General features: G+C 37.0%; 1 protein-coding gene across 4 annotated transcripts in view; it reads left to right on the top strand.

Annotated features, from left to right (window-relative positions):
- MYO1B (myosin IB) overlaps positions 1-21,581 on the top strand; it is a 130,887-nt gene that overhangs the window by 82,178 nt on the left and 27,128 nt on the right. For all 4 annotated transcript variants that reach the window (XM_032210265.1, XM_032210272.1, XM_032210289.1 and 1 more), the window contains exons 8-18: positions 5,509-5,607; positions 5,804-5,907; positions 7,169-7,316; positions 10,609-10,727; positions 10,998-11,084; positions 11,623-11,688; positions 14,245-14,349; positions 15,934-15,996; positions 17,955-18,155; positions 18,978-19,204; positions 21,145-21,345. In XM_032210265.1, the coding sequence (XP_032066156.1) occupies positions 5,509-5,607; positions 5,804-5,907; positions 7,169-7,316; positions 10,609-10,727; positions 10,998-11,084; positions 11,623-11,688; positions 14,245-14,349; positions 15,934-15,996; positions 17,955-18,155; positions 18,978-19,204; positions 21,145-21,345 (1,420 nt within the window). The remainder of the gene's footprint in view (positions 1-5,508; positions 5,608-5,803; positions 5,908-7,168; positions 7,317-10,608; positions 10,728-10,997; positions 11,085-11,622; positions 11,689-14,244; positions 14,350-15,933; positions 15,997-17,954; positions 18,156-18,977; positions 19,205-21,144; positions 21,346-21,581) is intronic.

The following is a 21,581-nucleotide window of genomic DNA, read 5'->3' as shown; positions in this document are numbered from 1 at the left end:
CCAAAGTCACAAATGGCATTTTGCTAGTTTGCTACAGGTTTTCTTCAACTTACAACCTTTGTTTAGTGATTGTTTGAAGTTACAAGGGCGCTGGAACCCCCCCCCCCTCTCCTTGCACTTCAAACCAGCACAGCGTGGTCAAAATTTCAACTGTCATGTATTTATCATGGTTGCAGCGTCCTGGGTCCTGGAGTCGTGTGATCACCATTTATTACCTTAACCAGCTGGCTTCTGACAAGCAAAGTCAATGAGAGAAGCTGGATTTGCTAAGCAACCACGCTTAATAACTGCAATGATTTCCTTAACATCTGCCGCACAAAAAGTTGTAAAATTGGGCGTGACTCACTTAACAACTACCTTATATAACTACCTAATATATAAGTTGAAGTCCACACATCTGAAAATAACTAAGGTGGAAATACACTGGATTAGAGCAGAGCAAATATTGTCTCTGTTTTTAAAAGGAGAGCAAAGGAGAATTCAAAGAATTGCAAACCAGTCTGCCAGATATCTGTGCCTGGGGAGTGCAGATCTTAAAGTTATTTAACCGTAAGAAGGGGATTGTCAATTATTCTTATTTTAAATGGGACAACTTGGAAGAATGCTTTAGGCAGGATATATGTTTATTTTAACAAAGTTTTTTTTTTTGATAGACTGGTGTTCTGAGTGGCAAGATATATATAACTGCCTTAAATTATGTAGAAAACTCATAAGAGTGGCTCAGCAGATTGGAGGGGGGATATCAAACGGGGGGGGCTGCTGGGGGTTCACAGGGGTTCAGGAGAACCTCTAGCTAAGATTCTGTGCAGTTTGTAGAACCCCCAAATCCCACTCCTGGCTGGCCCCGCCCACCCCGCCCCTCCCACCCCCCCCACCCCCGCCCACATGGCCCATTTTGTATGCAGAAAAGTGCAGGGTGCGAACGGAGGCTCGGGGAGGCCACCAGAGGGCCTCCCAGAGGCTTGAGGAAAGCCTCCAGAGCCTGGGGAGGGCAAAACATCCCCCCCCCCCGGCATGGTGCAAGGGGACGCCCACCATGGCCACGCCCACCCAGCAACCAGGCAGACAAAATCCTTGTTTAAATTTTTGAAGTCCACTCCTGATATCAAATATGCTGCTACAAAATAAGTCCAAGCATTTTTAATTTGACGTGAAGAGGTTAAGAGAATGGCAAGATTTGCAGATTATGTAATTAGGTGAGATAGTTTTCTAGAAGATGCAACCAGTGTTGCCGCAAACAAGAGGGGGTGTCAACCTATTCTCCAAATCACCCGAAGGCAGGAAAAGAAGTGGTGGATGGGAATTAATCAGGGAGAGAAGCAACCTAGAATGAAGGAGAAATTTCCAGACAGTGAGAACAATGAATCACTGGAACGACTTGCTTCCAGAAGTTGTGATCTCCAAGGTCCCTTCCAACTCGGTTATTCGGTTAAGACTAAAACAATTCAAAATGAACTTGATGGAACAGAGAAATGAGCTTGAGAGTAAGTTAAAGGTTAATTACAAAGTTATACATGTAATAAATATAGCTTAAAATTACACAGGTTCAGAATGGGAAATAACCCAGTTTGGTAATAATTACTATGAAAAAATAAACCTTGCAATAATAGTTGATTATCAACTGAATATTAGTCAGTCAGGTGTTATGACTGCCAAAAAGCTAACTGCACTTTGAGCCTGGATTAACAAAAGCATTGTTTCTAAATCATAGCCCGTTAAGCCAAGATCCTTTTAAATAAAATACTCAGGCAAACAAAGTAGAGATCCATAACTCTACACCACCTTGTCTGTTATGGCTTATCTGTCTGTCAAGCGTTTTGGCATGCTTTATAAGATATGAGGAAGTCATTACTTGGTTTTATTTATTTAAACCCTTCTTTAGATCATAGAAATAACCATTTTGCTAGGAACCGTGACTGATTATTTTCACTGCTATGATGGCTACTTTTTCCAATTTCTGAGAATGTGAAATAACAGGTAGAAGCAAAGGTGGTGAGATGCTGGAATAGCTGAAACCTGAATGATACTGAACTTACGTGTTGTACCTATATGAAACATTCTAGGGAAGAGCAAGCTGCCAGTGAAATTATGAGAGGGCTATTATATTTATTGTTATTTTCTAATCTTTTATTAGTTCCTTTCGTGTGTTTGTGTGTGTGTGAGAGAGAGAGAGGGAGAGAGAGAGAGATGTTTATGTCAGAATGCAATATAAAAATACCATATTCAAACGTGGCATGGTGGTTTGGCAAGTGAACTCTAAGATCCGTACAATCTCTTAAGATATGTTTTCACATGTGAAGGGACCTCTGAAAGTGTCTTCATTTAATGTTAGGTTGCCAAATAGCATTTTTTCAGTGACTTCCTTGTTTTGCTATGTAGAACAAGTGTTGCTTTCATTCCAAGTGTGTCCTTTGTAGAAAAGCTTATGTATACTTTGCTAATTGGAGCAGGTGACACGGAGACAAAACACTGTTGGTAACTTACTGAAATATTAAGATGTTTCATTGTTCTTTTGTTTGTTCTGAATGTTAGTAAAGCGTTAGCTTGACGGAGGCGCACTCCTTGTGTAATATGTAAATTGAGAGGGCAAATGTTTTTTTAGGGTTAGGGTTAGGATTTAGTAAATCTAAATTTAAGGGACACAAATGGTATATACAGTAGATTTGTACAACCCTAAGCTTCTTTGGATAACATGTTGCTGTATTCATTTCAAATAATGCTGAAGACTTTCCGAAATAATCTAAAGTAATTATTTAAATGCAGAATGAAAACGAGCTATATTCTGGCAAATTCTATTGTGAAATAGAGGAATGCCATAGAATACTTGGATCAGGCTTTCGTTGCTGTATATTTATTCACAGTGCTGGTATTTATAGAGAATTTGGACATTACTAGATTAAATATCTTCCCTTATCGACAGGGAGTTGAAAAGATTTATAGAGGTACACTTACTCAGTGTAGGATTCATGAGACCATTTGGGACGCATGGACATCCAGTTTCTGTTTGAAGACATTTAGAGGAGAATTTACTACCTCATTTGACAACCTGATAAAGCAGTCAAGGAATTCACCTTGATGGATACCTCAGGCCTTCTTATAGTTTTGACCCACTGATCCTGGTCCTACTCTCTCCCCTTAGTTGTATTTTGTGTGTACACTAAATAAACCCAGTTTTTTTAACCATTCTTTATAGGGCTTGGCTATCAAACACTTCATTAACTTGGTAGCCTTCCTCTGATTTACTCCAGTTTGTCACTCTCCTTTTGAACTAAGGAGCCGAGACCTGGATGCAGTACTTGAAATGAGATCTAATCAAGTAAGAGTAGAGTAGAACAGTTTCTGTGTTTCCCCGAAAATAAGACAGGGTCTTATTTTCTTTTGACCCCTGAAATAAGTGCTTGGTCTTATTTTCGGGGAGGTCTTATTACTTTTGAGGTGCAGGAGGCGGCGAACGTGGTCACCTCATGGCTGCTGCTGTGTTGCAATATTTTTGGAGAGGGCTTATTTTAGCACATGCGCTCAAAAGCTCGATTGGGCTTATTATCTGGGGAGATCTTATTTTTAGGGAAACAGGGTACTAGCTGTTTGCACATCAAGATAGCATTTGCCTTTTTATCAGCTTCATCACACTGCACCCTATTTCATCCTTATGTTTCATCTCTTCCCTACACATATGCAGAATTTTACATTTTTCCCTGTTAAAGACCATCCTGTTGATTTTAATCCAGTGCTCAAACCGTTTTGAGTTTTCTTTCATTTAAAGCAGGCATGTCTAACCTTTTGGCTTACCTGGGCCACATTGAGTGAAGAGGAATTGTCTCGGGTTGCTTACAAATATATATTATAAATTTTAACATCATTGTGATTTTTAGGGCTATTATATATATACATTACATCAGTGGTTCCCAAACTTGGCAACTTTAAGACTTGCGGACTTCAATTCCCAGAATTCTGGGAGTTGAAGTCCACAAGTCTTAAAGTTGCCAAGTTTGGGAACCACTGCATTACATATATACATATATACATATATACATTCACACACACACACACACACACACACACACTCCCTCCCTAAAAAAATCACATAACAGTGTTAAAATTTATGATCTTGTGAGTCTGCCTTACTTAGCTGTTCAGGGCTCCCTGCAGCCCAGGGGCCATGGATTGGATATACCCTGATTTAAAATATTGGCCATACTTCCCAATTTTCTGCCATTTGCAAACTTTGAAAGTGTCCCCTCAACTCTCCTTTCAAGATAATTGATAAAACCGATGAGCTGTACAGAGCCCTGTTTTATTCCACAATACAGGTAATCCTTAACTTAGGACCACAATGGAACCCAGAATTTTGATTGTAAGCCATTGTGGTTTGAGGCACCACTTGAACAAACTCAATTTTTCAAAGGTTTTTAAAATGGTCATAAAGCAAGTTATGCAGTGAATCTTGAACATGATGCAAATTGCACAATTAAGAAAATCTATTCTTCCAAATGGACATTATTTGCTTGAAACTGTCAAAAAATGCCAGAAACTGGGGTGGGTGGGTTTGCAAATCATGGTCACATGACTGTGGGACACTGCAACTGGTTGTAAATGTGAGCCTGTTGCCAAGCTCCTAAAATGCAAACCCGTAATGACAAGGCAGAGGGCGGCGCTATAACTTCAAGGATATGTCATGAATAGCTTTTTTAAAGTGTGTCGTAACTTCAAATGGTCATCAAACAACCAGTTATAAATGGAGGACTACCTGTACTTTCCATCAGGCTGAATTGGAGGTGTTAATGGCAGTTCTTTGGCACAATAGTATGATTCTATCTATGATGTGATTCTGTAATTCTAATGTTCCTTACGTCAGTATGAATTTGAACTATCTCATGTTGGAGTAGCATATGTAAACATATGTAGAGTTTTGATTTATGTTTTGATTTAGATTTCCTTAGTACATAGGTAAGCATTACTCATTTTTAAACTGAGTGCCCTGTTTAATTGAAGTTTTATTAAACAGGTAGATGAATGCATACATAGAAAGTGGAAGTAGTATAATCGCTAAAGCCATCTTCGAATCTGATTACCTTCTTGGTTTGTTTGACTAACCTCCACAATTGAGTGGAAAGTCTGGTTTAGAATGCCAAGTTAGTTTAGTATGTAAATTAAATTTCCCTAAATTACATTTCCCTGCTGTGACACGGAATTCACTAGAGTGACATTCACTAGAAATTAAGACACTATGAGCCTAATCAAGCTCACAGGGATGATGTGAGTATTGTAGCAGTGGAATAGGGAGCTTTTTAATGTGTTTCTTAGAAAAAGCCAGGACATCACATATGTCACCAAAATATCGATTACCTTAATTAGATATTATAAGTTAGTGTGTGTCTGTTTAGTCTCTGTTCTAGATGTTACCTGTGTTTCTTAATGTTCTACTAGAGTTGTAGGTGTGATTCTTTTTTTTTGGGGGGGGGGAGAAAACTAAAGAAAGGATAATTAATTATTTAACTATAATTTTAGATCTCTTGGAAAAGTCCCGTGTTGTTAAACAGCCCAGAGGTGAAAGAAATTTCCATATTTTCTATCAAATTCTGTCTGGAGGATCAGAAGATTTGCTCAGTAAGTACAATTTTGGAGAATATTGAAGTTAAAACTGCATATGGAACTAGGTAATTTATTTCAAGCTGGCATAACTAATCCTGATATTGTGTGCATTCCTTATTTAAACCCAGGCATACAAAAATGACTGTCATTGCTGCTAAATAAGAGCAGTAATCTGAATTTGCTAGTAAAATATATATTTTTATTTTAACAGAAAAACTTAAGTTGGACACAGACTTCAGTCGATACAATTACTTGGGTCTGGGCTCGGCAAAAGTAAATGGAGTAGATGATGCTTCAAACTTTAGAACAGTTAAGGTAAGAATTCATACCTTTCTGCTATATTCAGTATTGGTCCAATTTCAGTTTGAAGTGTAAAATTATTTATGTTTGACTATTCTTTATGATTTTTCTAGTTAAAATGTGCTGCTACATTGATTTAATGACTGTAGAAGGGTATATTCACATTTTAAAAACAGAAATCAAACGATAATTAAAACATTTAACTGTGAATTAAAAATCATTTCTAGTAACATCTGTAGGTTAAATAAAATTCTAGTGTGACTATACTATGAGAGATTTGGGGTATTGAAGATTTGGGCCAGCTGAGAAGTGGTGGGATTCAAATTTTTTTACTACCGGTTCTGTGGGCGTGCCTTGATGGATATGCCTTGGTGGGCATGGTAGAGGAAGGATACTGTAAAATCTCCATTCCCTCCCCACTCTAGGGGAAGGTTACTGCAAAATCCTCATTCCCTCCCGATCAGGTGGGACTTGGGAGGCAGAGAATAAATGGGGGCGGGGCCAGTCAGAGGTGGTATTTACTGGTTCTCTGAACTACTCAAAATTTCTGCTACCGGTTCTCCAGAACTGGCCAGAACCTGCTGAATACCACCTCTGCAGCTGAGAGATATAAATTTCAATCCTAAATAGCTCTTTAGATAAAAACTTATGTCAATTTTTTAAAAAAACTCCTGTAATCCATACACCTTCTTCTTTTTGTTCCTATTTATACTCTAATGCATGGGTGTCAAACTCGCCACATCACGTTGCCGTCATGTGACGTTTCGTGATGTTTTCCCCCTTCACAGAGCTCGGGTGGGTGTGGCCTGTGCATGATGCATCCCCCGGGCTGTCAGTTTGACACCCCTGCTCTAACGCCTTGTTCCACATACTGAAGTTGTCCCCTGGAAAGCAAGACTTTATTAGCCCCCCTTATTTTACTACATTCTGTCCTGTAAGGTCTACTAAGCACCATCCTTACTGTTTTTTCAGTGCCAGGCAAAGGTGTTTTTAATACTTTAAGGCTTTTCATAATGTGCTAATACTGCCGTGATTTTTAACTTAGTGTTGTTTTTACTTTTGCTCTTTCTGCTTTAATGTTTACCTTGTTGAGTTTGTTTTGTACTGTTCTTCTAAAACATTTCTCTGTATGCTTTCGTTAATGAAAATGATATAGAAAAGTAAATAGATACCACTTAGTTGGCTGTGAAAATAAAATCAATTGGGTGCAGTCGGAAACAACTAAAAGGAAGGAGGAAAAGATAAAAATGTAATAAACACGATTTCCATCTTCTAGAATGCCATGCAGATTGTGGGATTTATGGATGACGAGATCGAGTCAGTATTTGAAGTTGTTGCTGCTGTTTTAAAACTGGGAAACATTGAATTTAAACCAGAATCTCGTGTGAATGGATTAGATGAAAGTAAAATCAAAGATAAAAATGGTAATTCAAATAATAGAGTTTAACTGAGTAACATTTATCTTCTCTCCATTGATTTACAGTACTACCTATTTTTTGGCTTGTTTTTTTTTTTTATTAAATGTTTTTTAGTTTTAGTTTAAAACGGGTACAGCATCTTTCTTAATATATCAATCAATTACAGATAAGTTTTGGTACATCTCCTCCACAGTCAACCAACATAACTCATATTAACTCAAGCATTATTATATATCCATTTTCATTTAACTGTAATTATTATTTAGAAATATTGGTAGGAGTAATAATCTTAAACAATACCTACCCACACCGATGGGAAGGGAGAAAAATCAAAAAAAAGAAAGAAAAAAGAAAAAAGGACAAATAGAAATTAAAAATTAAAATAAAGGATAGTAGATAATACAAAAAAAGACAAAAACGACAATCAGGAAAACAAAAAACACAGGTGTCTATTATGAAAAAAAAAGAAGTATATCAACTGGTTACAACATGTTTTGGTGCTTCTCTTCCGTTAGCTCATATTAATTCAGATATCTTAACTCGAATATTTACCATATCAACATCATTATACCTCCAGTTTTAATTATTATGGTTATTTAAACATCCTTCATCCTTAGCTATGCTAAGGAATTAGTCCATAACACATGCTGGCAGTTCATTTACTTATTTGTAAAATCCTCTATTATCATCAAATCCTCATATCCTATTTTAGCTAAACATCCATAATATTCAATTATATCATATATCATAACATTTTCCCAGTATTGATTAACATTTGATTGTATGGATTTTATTTAGTTTTTTAATAGTGCTAATTATTATAGTTAATACTCTTTATGTATAATCTAAAGGTGTTTTCTCATATCCAATTGTTAGTTATCATATCAACTCCACATTATATACATTACTATCAATATCAATTATTATTCAGCAATATCTGTTACAAGAAAAAGCAATTAGGTTTAACTAGTTTTCAGTTGTATTCATCAATCTATCAGCCAGTTCCAAATTATATATATTGCTATCCATATCAGTCATTATTCAGCTATATCTATTACAAATTGAAGTAATCCGATCTAGCTAATTTTAGGTTGTATTGTCCCATCTGTCAGCCTGTGTCCCTCCAACAACGAGATTTCCTCCGTCCAATAGCCATTCGTTGGATAAATTTACCAAATGTTTCCATAAGCAAATCCAAACAAAAATATTTCGGCACCTTTGGATTCTGAATGTCGGTGATGAAATAATAATGTTGTCCTAGGCTTATAAAATTTCCCAAATTAACTTTAATTCTCAAGGGTGGATTCTCCATTCCTCCTGCACACTGTCTCTTTAAATGAGTCGTCTTTATAGCTTCCCCCCTCCTTTCTTCCTCTGAGATAGACCAGACACCATTTCTCACATTTTCCATTTGTGTTTCAGGAACATTTAAGCATTCAACGATCTCAGTTTTAACTTCATATTTTAGAATCAGTTGATCCAGTTTTCTTTCCAGTTTTTGGTAAGAATCAAAGAGTCCTCTACACACAGAGAAAAGAGTCTGAAATGAAATCTTAGAGGTATTTTGGGACGCCATGATGTGTCGTAGTTAAAAATTAGAAGCTCTCTTTTTTTTTCCCCACAGGCTTCAAAGCATTTTTTTTTAGTCTCTTACAGGCTGTCAATCTTACCTAGTTGTAAACAGAACTAGGTAGTAAAGTAATAAAAATGTTGAATCGTGACGGGCTAATTAGTAGGAGATAAGTTTTACGATCCACTTAGGGAGATTCAGAGGGGGAGGATGTCGCGGAGTTTCTTGAAGCATTTAAGAAGTAAAGTAACCACCAGTCATAAATCCATTAGAAAGAGCCAATTCGCCGCTAAATCTTCCTGTTCTTTGGATTCAGTTAGCTTAATTTTTTAACACGAACAGTCTCTCTTGGATAATAAAATCAGCTTACCAGATGACATCACTTCTTCCATTCTTAGGGGCAACCTGCAGTTTCAGTTAGCACGCAGCTAATCCAAAAAGGAATTGGCACGAGGAGTTAATACCCCCCCCCCCAGAGATTTGCGGATATCTCTGGGGTCCTGGGTCCCTCCCCACCTTCACTGTCGTCTCCGGGACAGCTAGAGTTCAAAGAACCCGTCCAAAAATCCTTTGGTATAGAGGAATTTCAGGAGTAGCCTGAAACTCCATCTTCTCACTGCTAAGCCCCGCCTTCTTCCCCTTTTTTGGCTTGTTTTTAATGTATTAATTTCAAGGTCAATGACAGAATCTTTATTATCGAATCCTTATTTATTAGTATACTACGTATTTTTCTGTCAGTTTGGAATTGTTCATAATTCTTCATCAGACAATATTTTTTTTAAAAAAAATTCTTACGTACCACTGTTCAAGTTCATTGAAGGTCTTCTGGTTTTTATTTAGTCTGTAGAAGATAAGCACGTACAAAATAAAAACCACATTTTCTTATACCGCATTAACCTTTTTCCACTTTACCCAGTCTTAAAATTACTGACTTAATTTTAACTATTTAGTGGACTTCGGCATTATCTGATATTGGAAGCGATACAAAAGCCCTAAATACTGCACTTTATGCACTCAAAAATGAAAAATAAATAGGTTGGACAGAAAAACAATGGCTGGATAACATTGTAGTCAGAGAGTCTGAATTTAATAATAATGTCTTAAAATGGAATAAGGGATGAAATGATACATTCAGACTATACTCTTTCAGATCCTTGGGTATTTTAATTTGCATCTTGTCTTCTATCTAGAAGTGGTGGGATAAAGTAACAGTAAATTTAGCATGTTTGTTAAAAATGTAGAATTCAATTTTCACTCAAAAGTATTTTCATCCTTGGCCAAACAGTTTCCTTGGTAGATAGAAAGTAGCTAAAGTGGGCAGTTTTTGTATTTAAAAAAGCTACAGATAATTTTAGATGACATGGCAAATATTTAAAAATACATTTTAGAAAGGAAATCGGTAAAAGCTACATTTGTGTGCAAAGCCAAGCATCCTTTGTCAAATTGTATGTTTCAGTGAATCACTAGGTAAAAGAAGGCGGCACACCCTCTACATGGTAGAAAGTTAAATACAACATCATTCTGCAAATTTGAATGCATGCTTACTATTTCTATACAGTTGTTTGCAGAGTCAAAATAAAGAAATAAAGAATAAGGCAGATGACGTTATTTTGCGTAGCCAGTTGCCAGACAAAAGTACTGTTCAAGTGAATAAATATTTTTTTGAAAATACAATAAAACTCACCTCAAACTCTGTATGCTTCAAGTTATGATTCTTCTTTTCCACAGAGCTTAAAGAAATATGCGAATTGACAGGAATTGATCAGTCAGTTCTGGAAAGAGCTTTTAGCTTCCGCACTGTTGAAGCCAAGCAGGAGAAAGTATCAACAACTTTAAATGTAGCTCAGGTAATGCCAGATGATTACAGTAGTTTAACTGTCTAACTGTTTAATAAATTTATAGGCCGCCCAATCCCGAAGGACTCCCCCAGTAGTGAATCCCCCTCCCCCACTTTCAATAACAGGTGCTGCAAAAAAGCTTAGGCTAGTATTTTTTTTTAAAACTTTCCCTAAAGTACATCTGCAGACCATGGGTGGCTATTGGTTCTTACCACCTTGTGCTGTACCAAAACCAGAAAATACTTTAATCTATCTTAAATGTTTCTTTCTTTTAACTAGGCTTATTATGCTCGGGATGCTCTGGCAAAGAATCTTTACAGTAGACTGTTTTGTTGGCTTGTTACCAGAATCAATGAAAGCATTAAGGTATAGTTCATCAAATGCAATAAAATTTAAATGACAGCACATAAAATAAATGGTCATCAGTTTCTGCATACAAGCAATATGTATATCAGGGTCTCCAACCTGTGGACCGTGGCCCACTACTGGACCACAGTCTAATCACCACTGGGCTGCATGAGTGGCCGGCGGGTGTGCATGCATCTGCGCGTATACACAGCCCTACTTGTGCAAGTGTCGCTGCAGGTGGTTGCTGCCCCACTTGAATGTCATTCTGGGCGCTTGTGGCTTCACTCACGCAAGCCTTGTTGCGGGTGCTTATGGCCCCATTCGCGCTTGTGTTGTCATGAACATTGCGGGCGCTTTCACAAATGCACCTGCACCTGCCACCCCTACAAAATCATTCCCTCTTTCTCTGCTTCTCCCTTTTCCAGGGCATCAACTTGGAAAGGTTGGGGAACTCTGATGTGTGCCATATGATTTTTTTTTTAATTTACACTACTTTTTATTTATCTATCTTGCTGCCATCTATTATTAATCATGTAAATAATAACTTTTTCTACAGGCACAGTCCAAAGTAAGGAAGAAAGTAATGGGGGTTTTGGACATCTATGGCTTTGAAATTTTTGAGGTATTTTCTTTACTCCAAACTAATTTATTAGCAAAATACAATGTAGTTACTTGTTTGAACTCTCCATCTTCTAACTCAGCATACAATAGGTCAAGAATCAATTAACATAGGGGAAGAAGTCTCAGTAAATCATGACTGGTTAAACCGCCTGGGATGAAACACATTATTTTGATTAGATATACATTCAGATTATTTTTTTTAAAAATGGCAGAACAAAAACTGTTGCTAGCAATTTTGTTTGTATGGGGAAAAACATTTTTGAACTGATTTTAAATACTTGAGATTTAAGTTATATATTGAAGCTCATTTGCATTATAAGTCATGACCCTTTGTTCGTTCTTTTTTTGGGGGGGGCAAAGAGATTAATTATTGCCAAGACATTTTGAAACACATAAATAATTGGCAAATTGTTTATTTTTTTTAATTGAAGAATCAGTCTCTTCAATAATTCCTCAGGTAGGTTTAGATATCTGTTGCCCACATCATGTTTGATTAGAAGCCACTCCTGGATAAAACTTTATACAAATAAGAATCATGTGACTTTATAAAAAAAAGATCTGTGTATTCGGAACAGATTATTATTATTTTTTACTAAGAGTACTGGGAGAAACGTAAGATAGCTATGAGAGCATGCTAAATTCAGATCTGCAATGATTTTCTAATTAGTATATCTACATCTAGTGTAGGGTTATTACATTCATGATTTACATGATTAGACATGCACTTATAATTTATAAAACATAAAATATCTATTACAGACCTGAACATATAGAGTATTGATTTTTGAAATCAATGGTTTTATTTAGGGTGAATAAACACAACTTTGAAATATAGTTTTAGGTTTAAAAAAAGTTTAATAAAAGAAAAACTCTCATGAATGAAGTTGCTGGATTTTTTAAAAATTAATCTGTAAAACTATTTTTACAGATAGTTAATGATCATTACAGGGACTGGCAACGCTGATGCTAACCAATGTGGAATCAAAGCAAAAAAATAATATATCTCATAACCATGTTGTCAGCCCTCCCAGGTAAATCAAATAGAAAAGCTGACCAGATGAGCTAATTCTACTTTATTGTAAAAACAGAATTTCATAAGTTTGAAATCTCCCATTGCCTGCCTGATCAGAGGTGGGTTCCTACCAGTTTGCACCAGTTCGGTAGAACCGGTTTGTCAAATCTACCGAACTGGTTAGAAGAGGTTCCACCAGTGGACCCGGAAAGCAGGCCACACCTACAGAAGAGGTTCCAAAAATTTTTGAAACCCACCACACACACACACACACACACAGAGAGACTCACACAGAGAGAGAAAGAGAAAGAAAGGAAGAAAGAAAAAAAGAAAAAAAGAAAGAAAAAGAGAGAGAGATGAAAGAAAAAAAGGAAAAGGGACAGAGAGACAAAAGGAAGGAAAGAGAGAGAGAGAGAGAAAGAAAGAAAGAAAGAAAAAGAAAGAAAGAAAAAGAAAGAAAGAAAACACATGGCTGGCAAGCCACTCCCACAAAGGAGGCCACACCCACAGAGTAGGTTTGAAACCCACCACTGTGCCTGATCCATTAGGATCGGTCTTTCCTAAGTTTCTTTCTCTGTCTATTAAGCAACTGTGGAGTCCATCTTTTATGATCAGTTCCTAGGAAGCGTCTCTTCCCCTGATCCTTTAAGGTTATTTTCACATACCATTACATCTACTTACTTACAATGGAAATTCTGGTTGTGGTTGTTAAATAAATCATGCATGATCATTAAGTGTGACATCATGTAACTGCAAGTTGCTACTTCCTGCTGGCTGCCCCTCTGACTTTGCTTGTTAGAAATCAACGAAGGTCGCAAATGGCAATCATGTGACCATGGGGATTTGAGGACCAATCATAAGTCTCCTCATTTAGCACCACTGTACCTAAAAAAAAGTAGTTGAATGTATAGTTGCTAAGTGAGGACTGCCTGTATACATACAATAGTTGTAAAGTGCTAGTTTTTTTTTTTTTTTAACAAAAAGCATGATTATACAATGTTAACAGATATTCTGGGTTTTTTTTCTTTTGAAAATCTTGAATAAGACAAGGCATTAGATATGAAATGTCAATTTTACAACTGCTTCACTTAGCAGTGGAAATTCTAGTCCCAATTTCCATCTTAACTAAAGAACTACCCGTAGCTTCCTCTTAAAATTAAGGCAATACTTAGCTTGAAGAAACAATGTACCTTGCTATTCTCGGATGATACTGAGTTAATTAGATTACCTGTAGGTTCCTTATATTAGAAATAATTAGTTTTAGTTCATTGCTGTAATGTGAATACTTTCATGTTTCTTTTCTTTAAAAAAACATTGGCTGTTCCTTGCTGAATGCTATTACCTATTTAGCGTAACCAGTACCCAAAAGAAAGTGATTATATGTGTGCCTGAAGTCCATTAGGTAATTTACAGAATGATATATTGATATGATATCATTATCATGAGATAGTAAATTGTAAAAATGGCTTGCAGACTATAAGTCTTTTGATTTATAACCCTTCCAAGTGTGATTTAATGACACTTTTTTTCTCTTTTATTGGATAGGATAACAGTTTTGAACAGTTTATTATTAACTACTGCAATGAGAAACTGCAGCAGATCTTCATTGAGCTTACTCTAAAGGAAGAACAAGAAGAATATATAAGAGAGGTATATATTTGTTTCCTGTGCAACTTCCCAGTCCTGCCATAAGTAGCTTCTTCTGTTTGTCTTTATTAACTTTAGGAAAAGTTGTGCCAGTCTTGTAAGATATGAGGTTGTTTCCTGTACTGACAGCTGTTAATGAATCATAAGTGTTAGCTTTGAAACAAAATTAATAATACAAAAGGCACAAAAGGTTGGCAAAAGTTTTGTTGAGATCCAAGAAGTAGCAAAGCGTGAGAGTATTCTGGAAGCATAGATGTGAACATCCAGAATATTGCACAGGTAATATAAAATGTGTTTTGGTGATGCTCGGTATCACACAGGACTTGATTGATGACATTACAAAAAATAGTACTACCAAAGTGTAATCTATTCTGTTCTGATGGCGTCATTTAAACCAAGCATCTGTCCTCCTGAAGATGAAGATTAAAGGCAGACAAATCTCAGGGGTTTGTGAGGTGAAACAGTCATTTCCTTAGAAACACTCTCAAGATGTGCAAAGTGTTTATTGACCTAAGGCTTCGCACTGAAGGAATTTGGATCTGTTTCAATTAAGTGCATGGGAAATTGACACAGATTGGGGAATGGAATGGAAAACACATCTGGCAGTTATTCAAGAACACTCAGTTTGGTTTAGCAGCGTTAGCAGTTTCTGCGTTTCTAACAAATATAAAGCTCCCATCTGAGCACCCCCCCCTCCCAAATAATTGTGATTGGAAAAGAGAGGATGCAAAAACAACACGAAAAACTCCCTCCCTTTTTGAGATATATAACACCTTTATCAGAAGATTTAAAACAATTTTAATTGGCACTCTTTGAGAAAAAATGTAAAAATAGACATTTATCTATTTAATTGTTTTCTTTAGATCATCTTCTTCTTGTGAAACTTTTAATTTCATCTAATCTAAAATTAAAGATTCCAAGATCACCTAATGCTAATGAGGAAAAAGTCCATTGAAATGTTCTTAAATCTAGCAGCAGTATTTTTCTTAGGATTTAGAAAAACTGGGTATTATTCTAGGTCATGACAATTTACTAAAACATGCTTGAATTAAGGCAAGTGGTAGATCTTTGAAAGAAGCCAGATAATCCAGAAAATACAGTTTCTCTTCTATGGCTGTTTATATATGGTTTATGTATTGCCAGCTTTAAATATCTTATGCTATGAAGCATACAGTTAAATCATGCCATCTCCTTTGATTGGTATTGCACAACAGTGACATATTCCAGGCCGGAGAGCATGGAATAAGAAAGGGAAGCATATTGAACACGTACTTATGCAAATATTTTTAACATTAGTTCAAGAATATTCTTTAAGAATACTCAGGGAGTATAGTACAAAACTAATTTTAATGCTTTTTTACAGTCTTGAATTATATAGGCAAAAAATAAACATAATAGTGGGAAACCACTCAGTTACAGATGTCCAATAACTTTTGATATGTACATGTTGACCAAGTGTCAGCTTTTGGTTAAGTTAGTTCTATTGAACTTGGTAGAGTTTTACATGGTTGCGGAACCTCTATATTTATGTTGTTAAAAATTATTTGGCCATATTTCTTTCTCAGTTTTACAACCTTATTTTTATAGGGTATTGAATGGACTCACATTGAATACTTCAACAACGCTATAATTTGTGATCTTATAGAGAATGTAAGTCCTTGTGTAAAATTCTTTTGAATTGTTTTGTTGTATCTGTGTTATTTTTTTTTTCTTTTTATCAAAAATTCAGCTGTCAGCAAATGCTCCTGTGTTACCATTTTCTCCTTTACTTTTATACACAAAAAGTAGAAAGGAAAGAAATATAGGAAGGGGGAAAAAAGAAAACTTGTATCAAAGGTGTAGAAAGTTTTTAAGCAGGGCATTAAACCTTGATCCATTAAGTGATATATTTTGCCTTGTAACATTTATATAGTACCATTTAGTTAATAATGACATTACTGAGCATGTAAGTCACAGCTGTCAAACTCGCGGCCCATGGGCATCACGCACTGGCCATGCCCATGCCCGGTTTAGTGAAAGGGGGGAAAAGTCCCAATAAGTCATGTGAAGCCCCCATGACAACGTGAGTTTGATACCCCTGATGTACCTTTTCTGAACTGTTCTGTAACTTAGTGAATTACATTTCATTGGAAATGAATCATATAAGTGCAGACCTTCTCATGTCACATTAGTTCCTCGGCAACAGTGGAAACTGGATGAATATTTTAATTAGCATATGACAAAGGATCAGCTTTTTCCTATTCTGAGAGTCTCTACTGAACTTTTCTTAGGAAGAACAAATCATACTAGCCTGGTTCACCTCTCACAGCAATAAAATTACTTGTTTTGGCTGTATGTTGTCAAGCCCAGCCTTTGTGGTTTGGGTTATGGATTATGTAACTTAATGTTATAGGAATCAGCTAATTATGGCTTTTTCAATAAATCATGTATTCAGAAAATCATATATTGTCTGTAAAGATCTGTGGGATGAGAATCCTGTAGAGGATTTATGAATATTTAGTAAGATATGGCCATAAAGAACACTGTGCAGCCTTTTGGAGAAACCAATATTTGGATAATATTATTCTACATCAAATAAGGTAAATATATTGTTCCAGGCAGAATTCCCCTGTTTTCTAGACTAGATATAGCAAAAAAGGGGAGGTTTTGCCAATATTAATAATCCATTCTTTTTTTTTAAAAAAAAAAAAAGGCTCTAAAATTGTATGAGTAGGGGGGCAATTCAAATACTGTCTGTTTCATGCTATTTCATTTTCTTCAGTGCGTATTCTGTGTTTTTGCATGTCTTCATTTTTCAAGAGCTATACTAAATCATTGTCATGCCACCTGAATTTCTTTCTTGTGTTTTGTTCCTATGTTTTCCCAAAACTTATTATCGGTAATTTTTCATGAATGATATGCAAGGGAGCCCCATCTCTCCACCCAGGAAACAAGTGAATCTGAAGTTATCTGTGTGCTTGTTTCTTATACACGTTCTCAGAATCTCTTGAGAATTTGCAGAACACAGATTCTCAGTTGAGCCATTAAGTGTGAATCAGCCTTAAACTGATTCAAACTGTGGAAAGGTTTTTTTTTTTGGGGGGGGGGGGGTCTTGATAGTTAGAATTATTCATATTGGAATCAGTGTTGCTGTTATCATTGCATAGCCTCTATTTAAAACTCTATGTGATGGGAATGTATGGCTTTTTAAAAAATTAAGCTATGATCCGTCTTTATGGTAGTACATCTATCTTCAGGGGAATGGGGAAAGATAGATGTTCACAACCTGGGAAAGTAGACTGGAAACCTCTTAGAAGGGTTGAACAGAAAGCTCCAAATCTTAATATTTCAGTTTCATGTATGCCGTATGTTTTTTCTTACAACAATTATTAACTCATTTTCAGTGAATGATACTTAGAAATGTTATTTCTGCTTGTTATATTCTGTTCATAGTTTGCTTGATGCTTGTCGCTTGTCTATATGGTCTAAATCAGTAGACAAAAAATTGGACATTGAAATCTGATTCACTTTTTTTTCATCATAGAGCCATCAAGTGTAAGTACTTCTTAAAGCATATGATAGAATATTTATGCCCTAATAATGAAATGAACTGTTACATTACCCAACAGCATCAGAATGGAATCCTAGCTATGCTAGATGAAGAATGTCTGCGGCCAGGGGCTGTTACTGATGAAACCTTCTTAGACAAATTAAACCAGGTCTGTGCTACTCACCAACACTTTGAAAGCAGGATGAGCAAATGTTCACGTTTCTTGAACGATACTTCCCTCCCACATTGTTGCTTCAGAATTCAACATTATGCTGGCAAGGTAAGGATTTCAAATAGCCTTGAATATTTGAAAATATGTTTGCTTTTGACATTCCCCCTCCTCTTCATCGAGAAGATAAAGGCTCAAATCCCATGAAATATCACCCCTAGGAGATTGAGCTGCCCCATTCACTTAGGCAGAAGCTGTGGACTCAATTGGTCAAGAAATTACAGCTGGTGGGTTCCAGGAGAAGAACCTTTTCTGCTCTGGCTCCCACCCTCTGGAACATGTTGCCCGTCAAGCTGAGATCCACTTGACCTTCTGAAGAGGCCACAAAACCAGGTTCTGCTAATTGGCTTGGGGCCCCCATGGGGTCCTTTCACCTTGAAGGTGGTTAGTAGAATAAGATGAATATCTCATCTTCATCCCATTTTTGTGTGGGTTCCTGGTTTCTGTTAACTTTTAATATATTTAATGTTTTAACATTTTAATGTTTTATATTCCTGTTTTATGATATTGTAAGTCACCCAGTGTTACTTGACCATGAGATGGATGGTATGTAAAATAAATAAATAAAGGTAGGATAGTAGATCTGAGAAAAACAGCATGCATTGATGAGTTGCCTTTGGTGGTTTTCATTCCAATACTTACGCAAACATGACAGCAATTTCAGAATTGAAGAGAGGTGTACAATTTAATATCCTTTCTCTTTCTTATGGTAGAAACTTCTGAACTCCAATAAGTGATGGAATTTTATGAGAATTAATGCTGGATATAAAAAGATAGTCATTTGGATAATGTGATCAGTTTGTTCTTGGTGTGTTTTTCTCCTCCCAGAATTGATCACCTTTGCTTATTTAGATTCTTGGTTTGTTGTTTTAGGTGATGTATCAAGTAGAAGGGTTTGTGGACAAGAATAATGACCTGCTTTACCGTGATCTGTCTCAAGCTATGTGGAAGGCCAACCACTCCCTCATTAAAGCACTATTTCCAGAAGGAAACCCTGTCAAGATTAATTTAAAGAGGCCACCAACAGCAGGTTCCCAGTTCAAAGTTTCTGTGGCAACATTGATGAGGAACTTGCAAACAAAAAATCCCAATTACATCAGGTAAGGTTCAGAAAATGGAAGAAATTGCGCTTGCGACAATGGTAATCTTTAATTCATACTCTAAATGAGAGCATGAAAGAGAGTGATTTATTTATATCAGTTGAATATAATTTAGTTGAAAAAGAGGTAATTTTTTTAATTAGGTGACTTTTATGTGTCCCAGTTTCAAATTACAAAAAGACCTGGTATGAATATTCATAGTATCTCAATTGAGTGGATATGATCTAAATATGATGCAATTTATTTTAGCTGATCTTTTTCCCCCCAAAGATGAAGGGGAAATCTCACCATAAATTAATGGTTCTAATTGCTCTATGGTAGGGGAAACTGAAGGCCCTCAGGGCTGGCCTGGAAATACCAAAGGACCAACCAAAATGGGCCACAGGGAAGGAGGGGCTTCATGTGGCCTCCCTGTGCCCCGTTTTTGGCTTTCACGGCCTCCTGCAGCACTCTGCCAGCCAACAATGGACCGCATGGAAGCCCCGTAAGGCCCCCACATGGCCCATTTTGGCCTCCACGGTCTCCAGCAGCACTCCTGCCAATGGAAAACAGGCTGCGCACAGCCCGTTTTCGGCCGACAGATTGCTGCAGGAGGACTGGATTGGACTGGATTACAATTATGTGGCCTCAAATAAGTGCCTGATCTGGATAGAAAACAAGCAACATCCTATGTTAATACTACAGTTTAATGCCAGATTTCACATACTGTAGGTCCATTTAATCAACAATTTATAATTGAGAGCCATTTCTATTTACTATCCTGCAAATTTATCGCTGCTGTTAGATCTTATATTTGTAAATAACATGTATTATCATATTACTTATGCTATTGTATTTTTGTTATTAGTTATTAGTTGAATAATAAAAATACAGTAGTATAAATAGCTTTTCTGCCTGGAAAAGCAATTTACTATTAAACAATGGGGTGTACTTTTAGAAATAAAAAATGTAGTGGAGTATGAAAAATACCTACTCCTGTCTCTAAGGTTTCTTTGGTTGTAAAACCAGACTGTTGGATCCAACAGCTTTAGATTACTTTTATCCACTCTCCATCTTTCCATTTCTGGGGAAGGTTGTTGCAAGGTGGTTGGCACTTAGTTGCAGAGAGCCTTGGCTGAAACAGATCATCTGAACCCTCTTCAGTCAGGATTCAGGCTGGGGTACAGTACCAAGGTGACATTGGTTGCACTTGTAGGTGAACTCTGGAGAACACAAGAGGGCTGAGTTCCTGTCCCTCCTCGGTCTCAGCAGCTTTTGATACTATTAAGAACCAAGGCGTGAGGTAAAACGGAACGGTTTATTATAACAGTCAACTACAACAGTGTTTCAGAATGCGGACAGCGCCAGCCCAACTGACAGCTCTTTATATACCCGAGCTGTCAGTTGGCTGGCCAATGGGCGGCTGGGTGGCTGGTGATTATCCCGCCAGCCGGCAGGCACGCCCGAGCCAATCAGGTAACGGCTGCTCCGGCCCCGCCTGCCGGCTGCGTCGCAAAGACACAACAGATACCATCAACCATGGTCAGGTTCACTAGCTGGGAGTGGGAGGCACTGTTTTATGGTGGTTTTTCTCCTTTTTCTGTGGTCAGTTTCAGTCGGGACAGGAAATTTCAGGCCCCTGCAGTGTGAGATCCCTCAAGGTTCAGGTGTCTCTCCTCTCCTCTCCTCTTTAACATTTACATAAAACTTCTGGTTGAGATCATTTGACAGTATGTAGTACTATATATATCATCAGTATGATGATGTTACCTAGTTATATACATCTCCACCCCAGTCAGGAAACTGATGCAACCACAATGTTGACTGGGTGCCTGGAAGCTATAGAATCTGGATGGGGAGAAGCCAATTTCTACTGAATATTTTGAATGAATGAATGGTGGGCATAATAGATTTCTGTTCTAGGTACTGCACTTTTTCTCAACAAATTCTTTGATTTGCAGATGTATTAAACCTAATGACCAAAAAGCAGCACACATCTTCAGTGATGCTCTTGTGTGCCATCAAGTTCGATATTTAGGTCTGATGGAAAATGTCCGAGTCAGAAGGGCAGGATATGCATTCCGTCAAACTTATGAGCCTTGCCTGGAAAGATACAAAATGCTTTGCAAGCAGACCTGGCCACAATGGAGAGGCCCTGCAAGGTAAGAATTACTACAAATAAATGCATCCTGGGTACAGACCTAACATGGATTGCTTAGCTCTGGTTAAACAGTTTAGATTGAGCTGTAGCACCACATATTCCTTCTGATGTGACAGTTCAGAAAGTATCTGAAATTATTATTTGAGTATTGCTGGCTTAATGGTAAAGAAAACCATTCAGGGTTATGTTGAGCAGACTTTGAGCAAAGATAGCAAAATAGTATATTCCAAGCTTCAA

The sequence above is a fragment of the Thamnophis elegans genome, chromosome 1, assembly GCF_009769535.1.
Source record: "Thamnophis elegans isolate rThaEle1 chromosome 1, rThaEle1.pri, whole genome shotgun sequence".
In the NCBI taxonomy this organism is placed as follows: Eukaryota; Metazoa; Chordata; class Lepidosauria; order Squamata; family Colubridae; genus Thamnophis; species Thamnophis elegans.
This window is presented reverse-complemented; position numbering and strand designations above follow the sequence as displayed.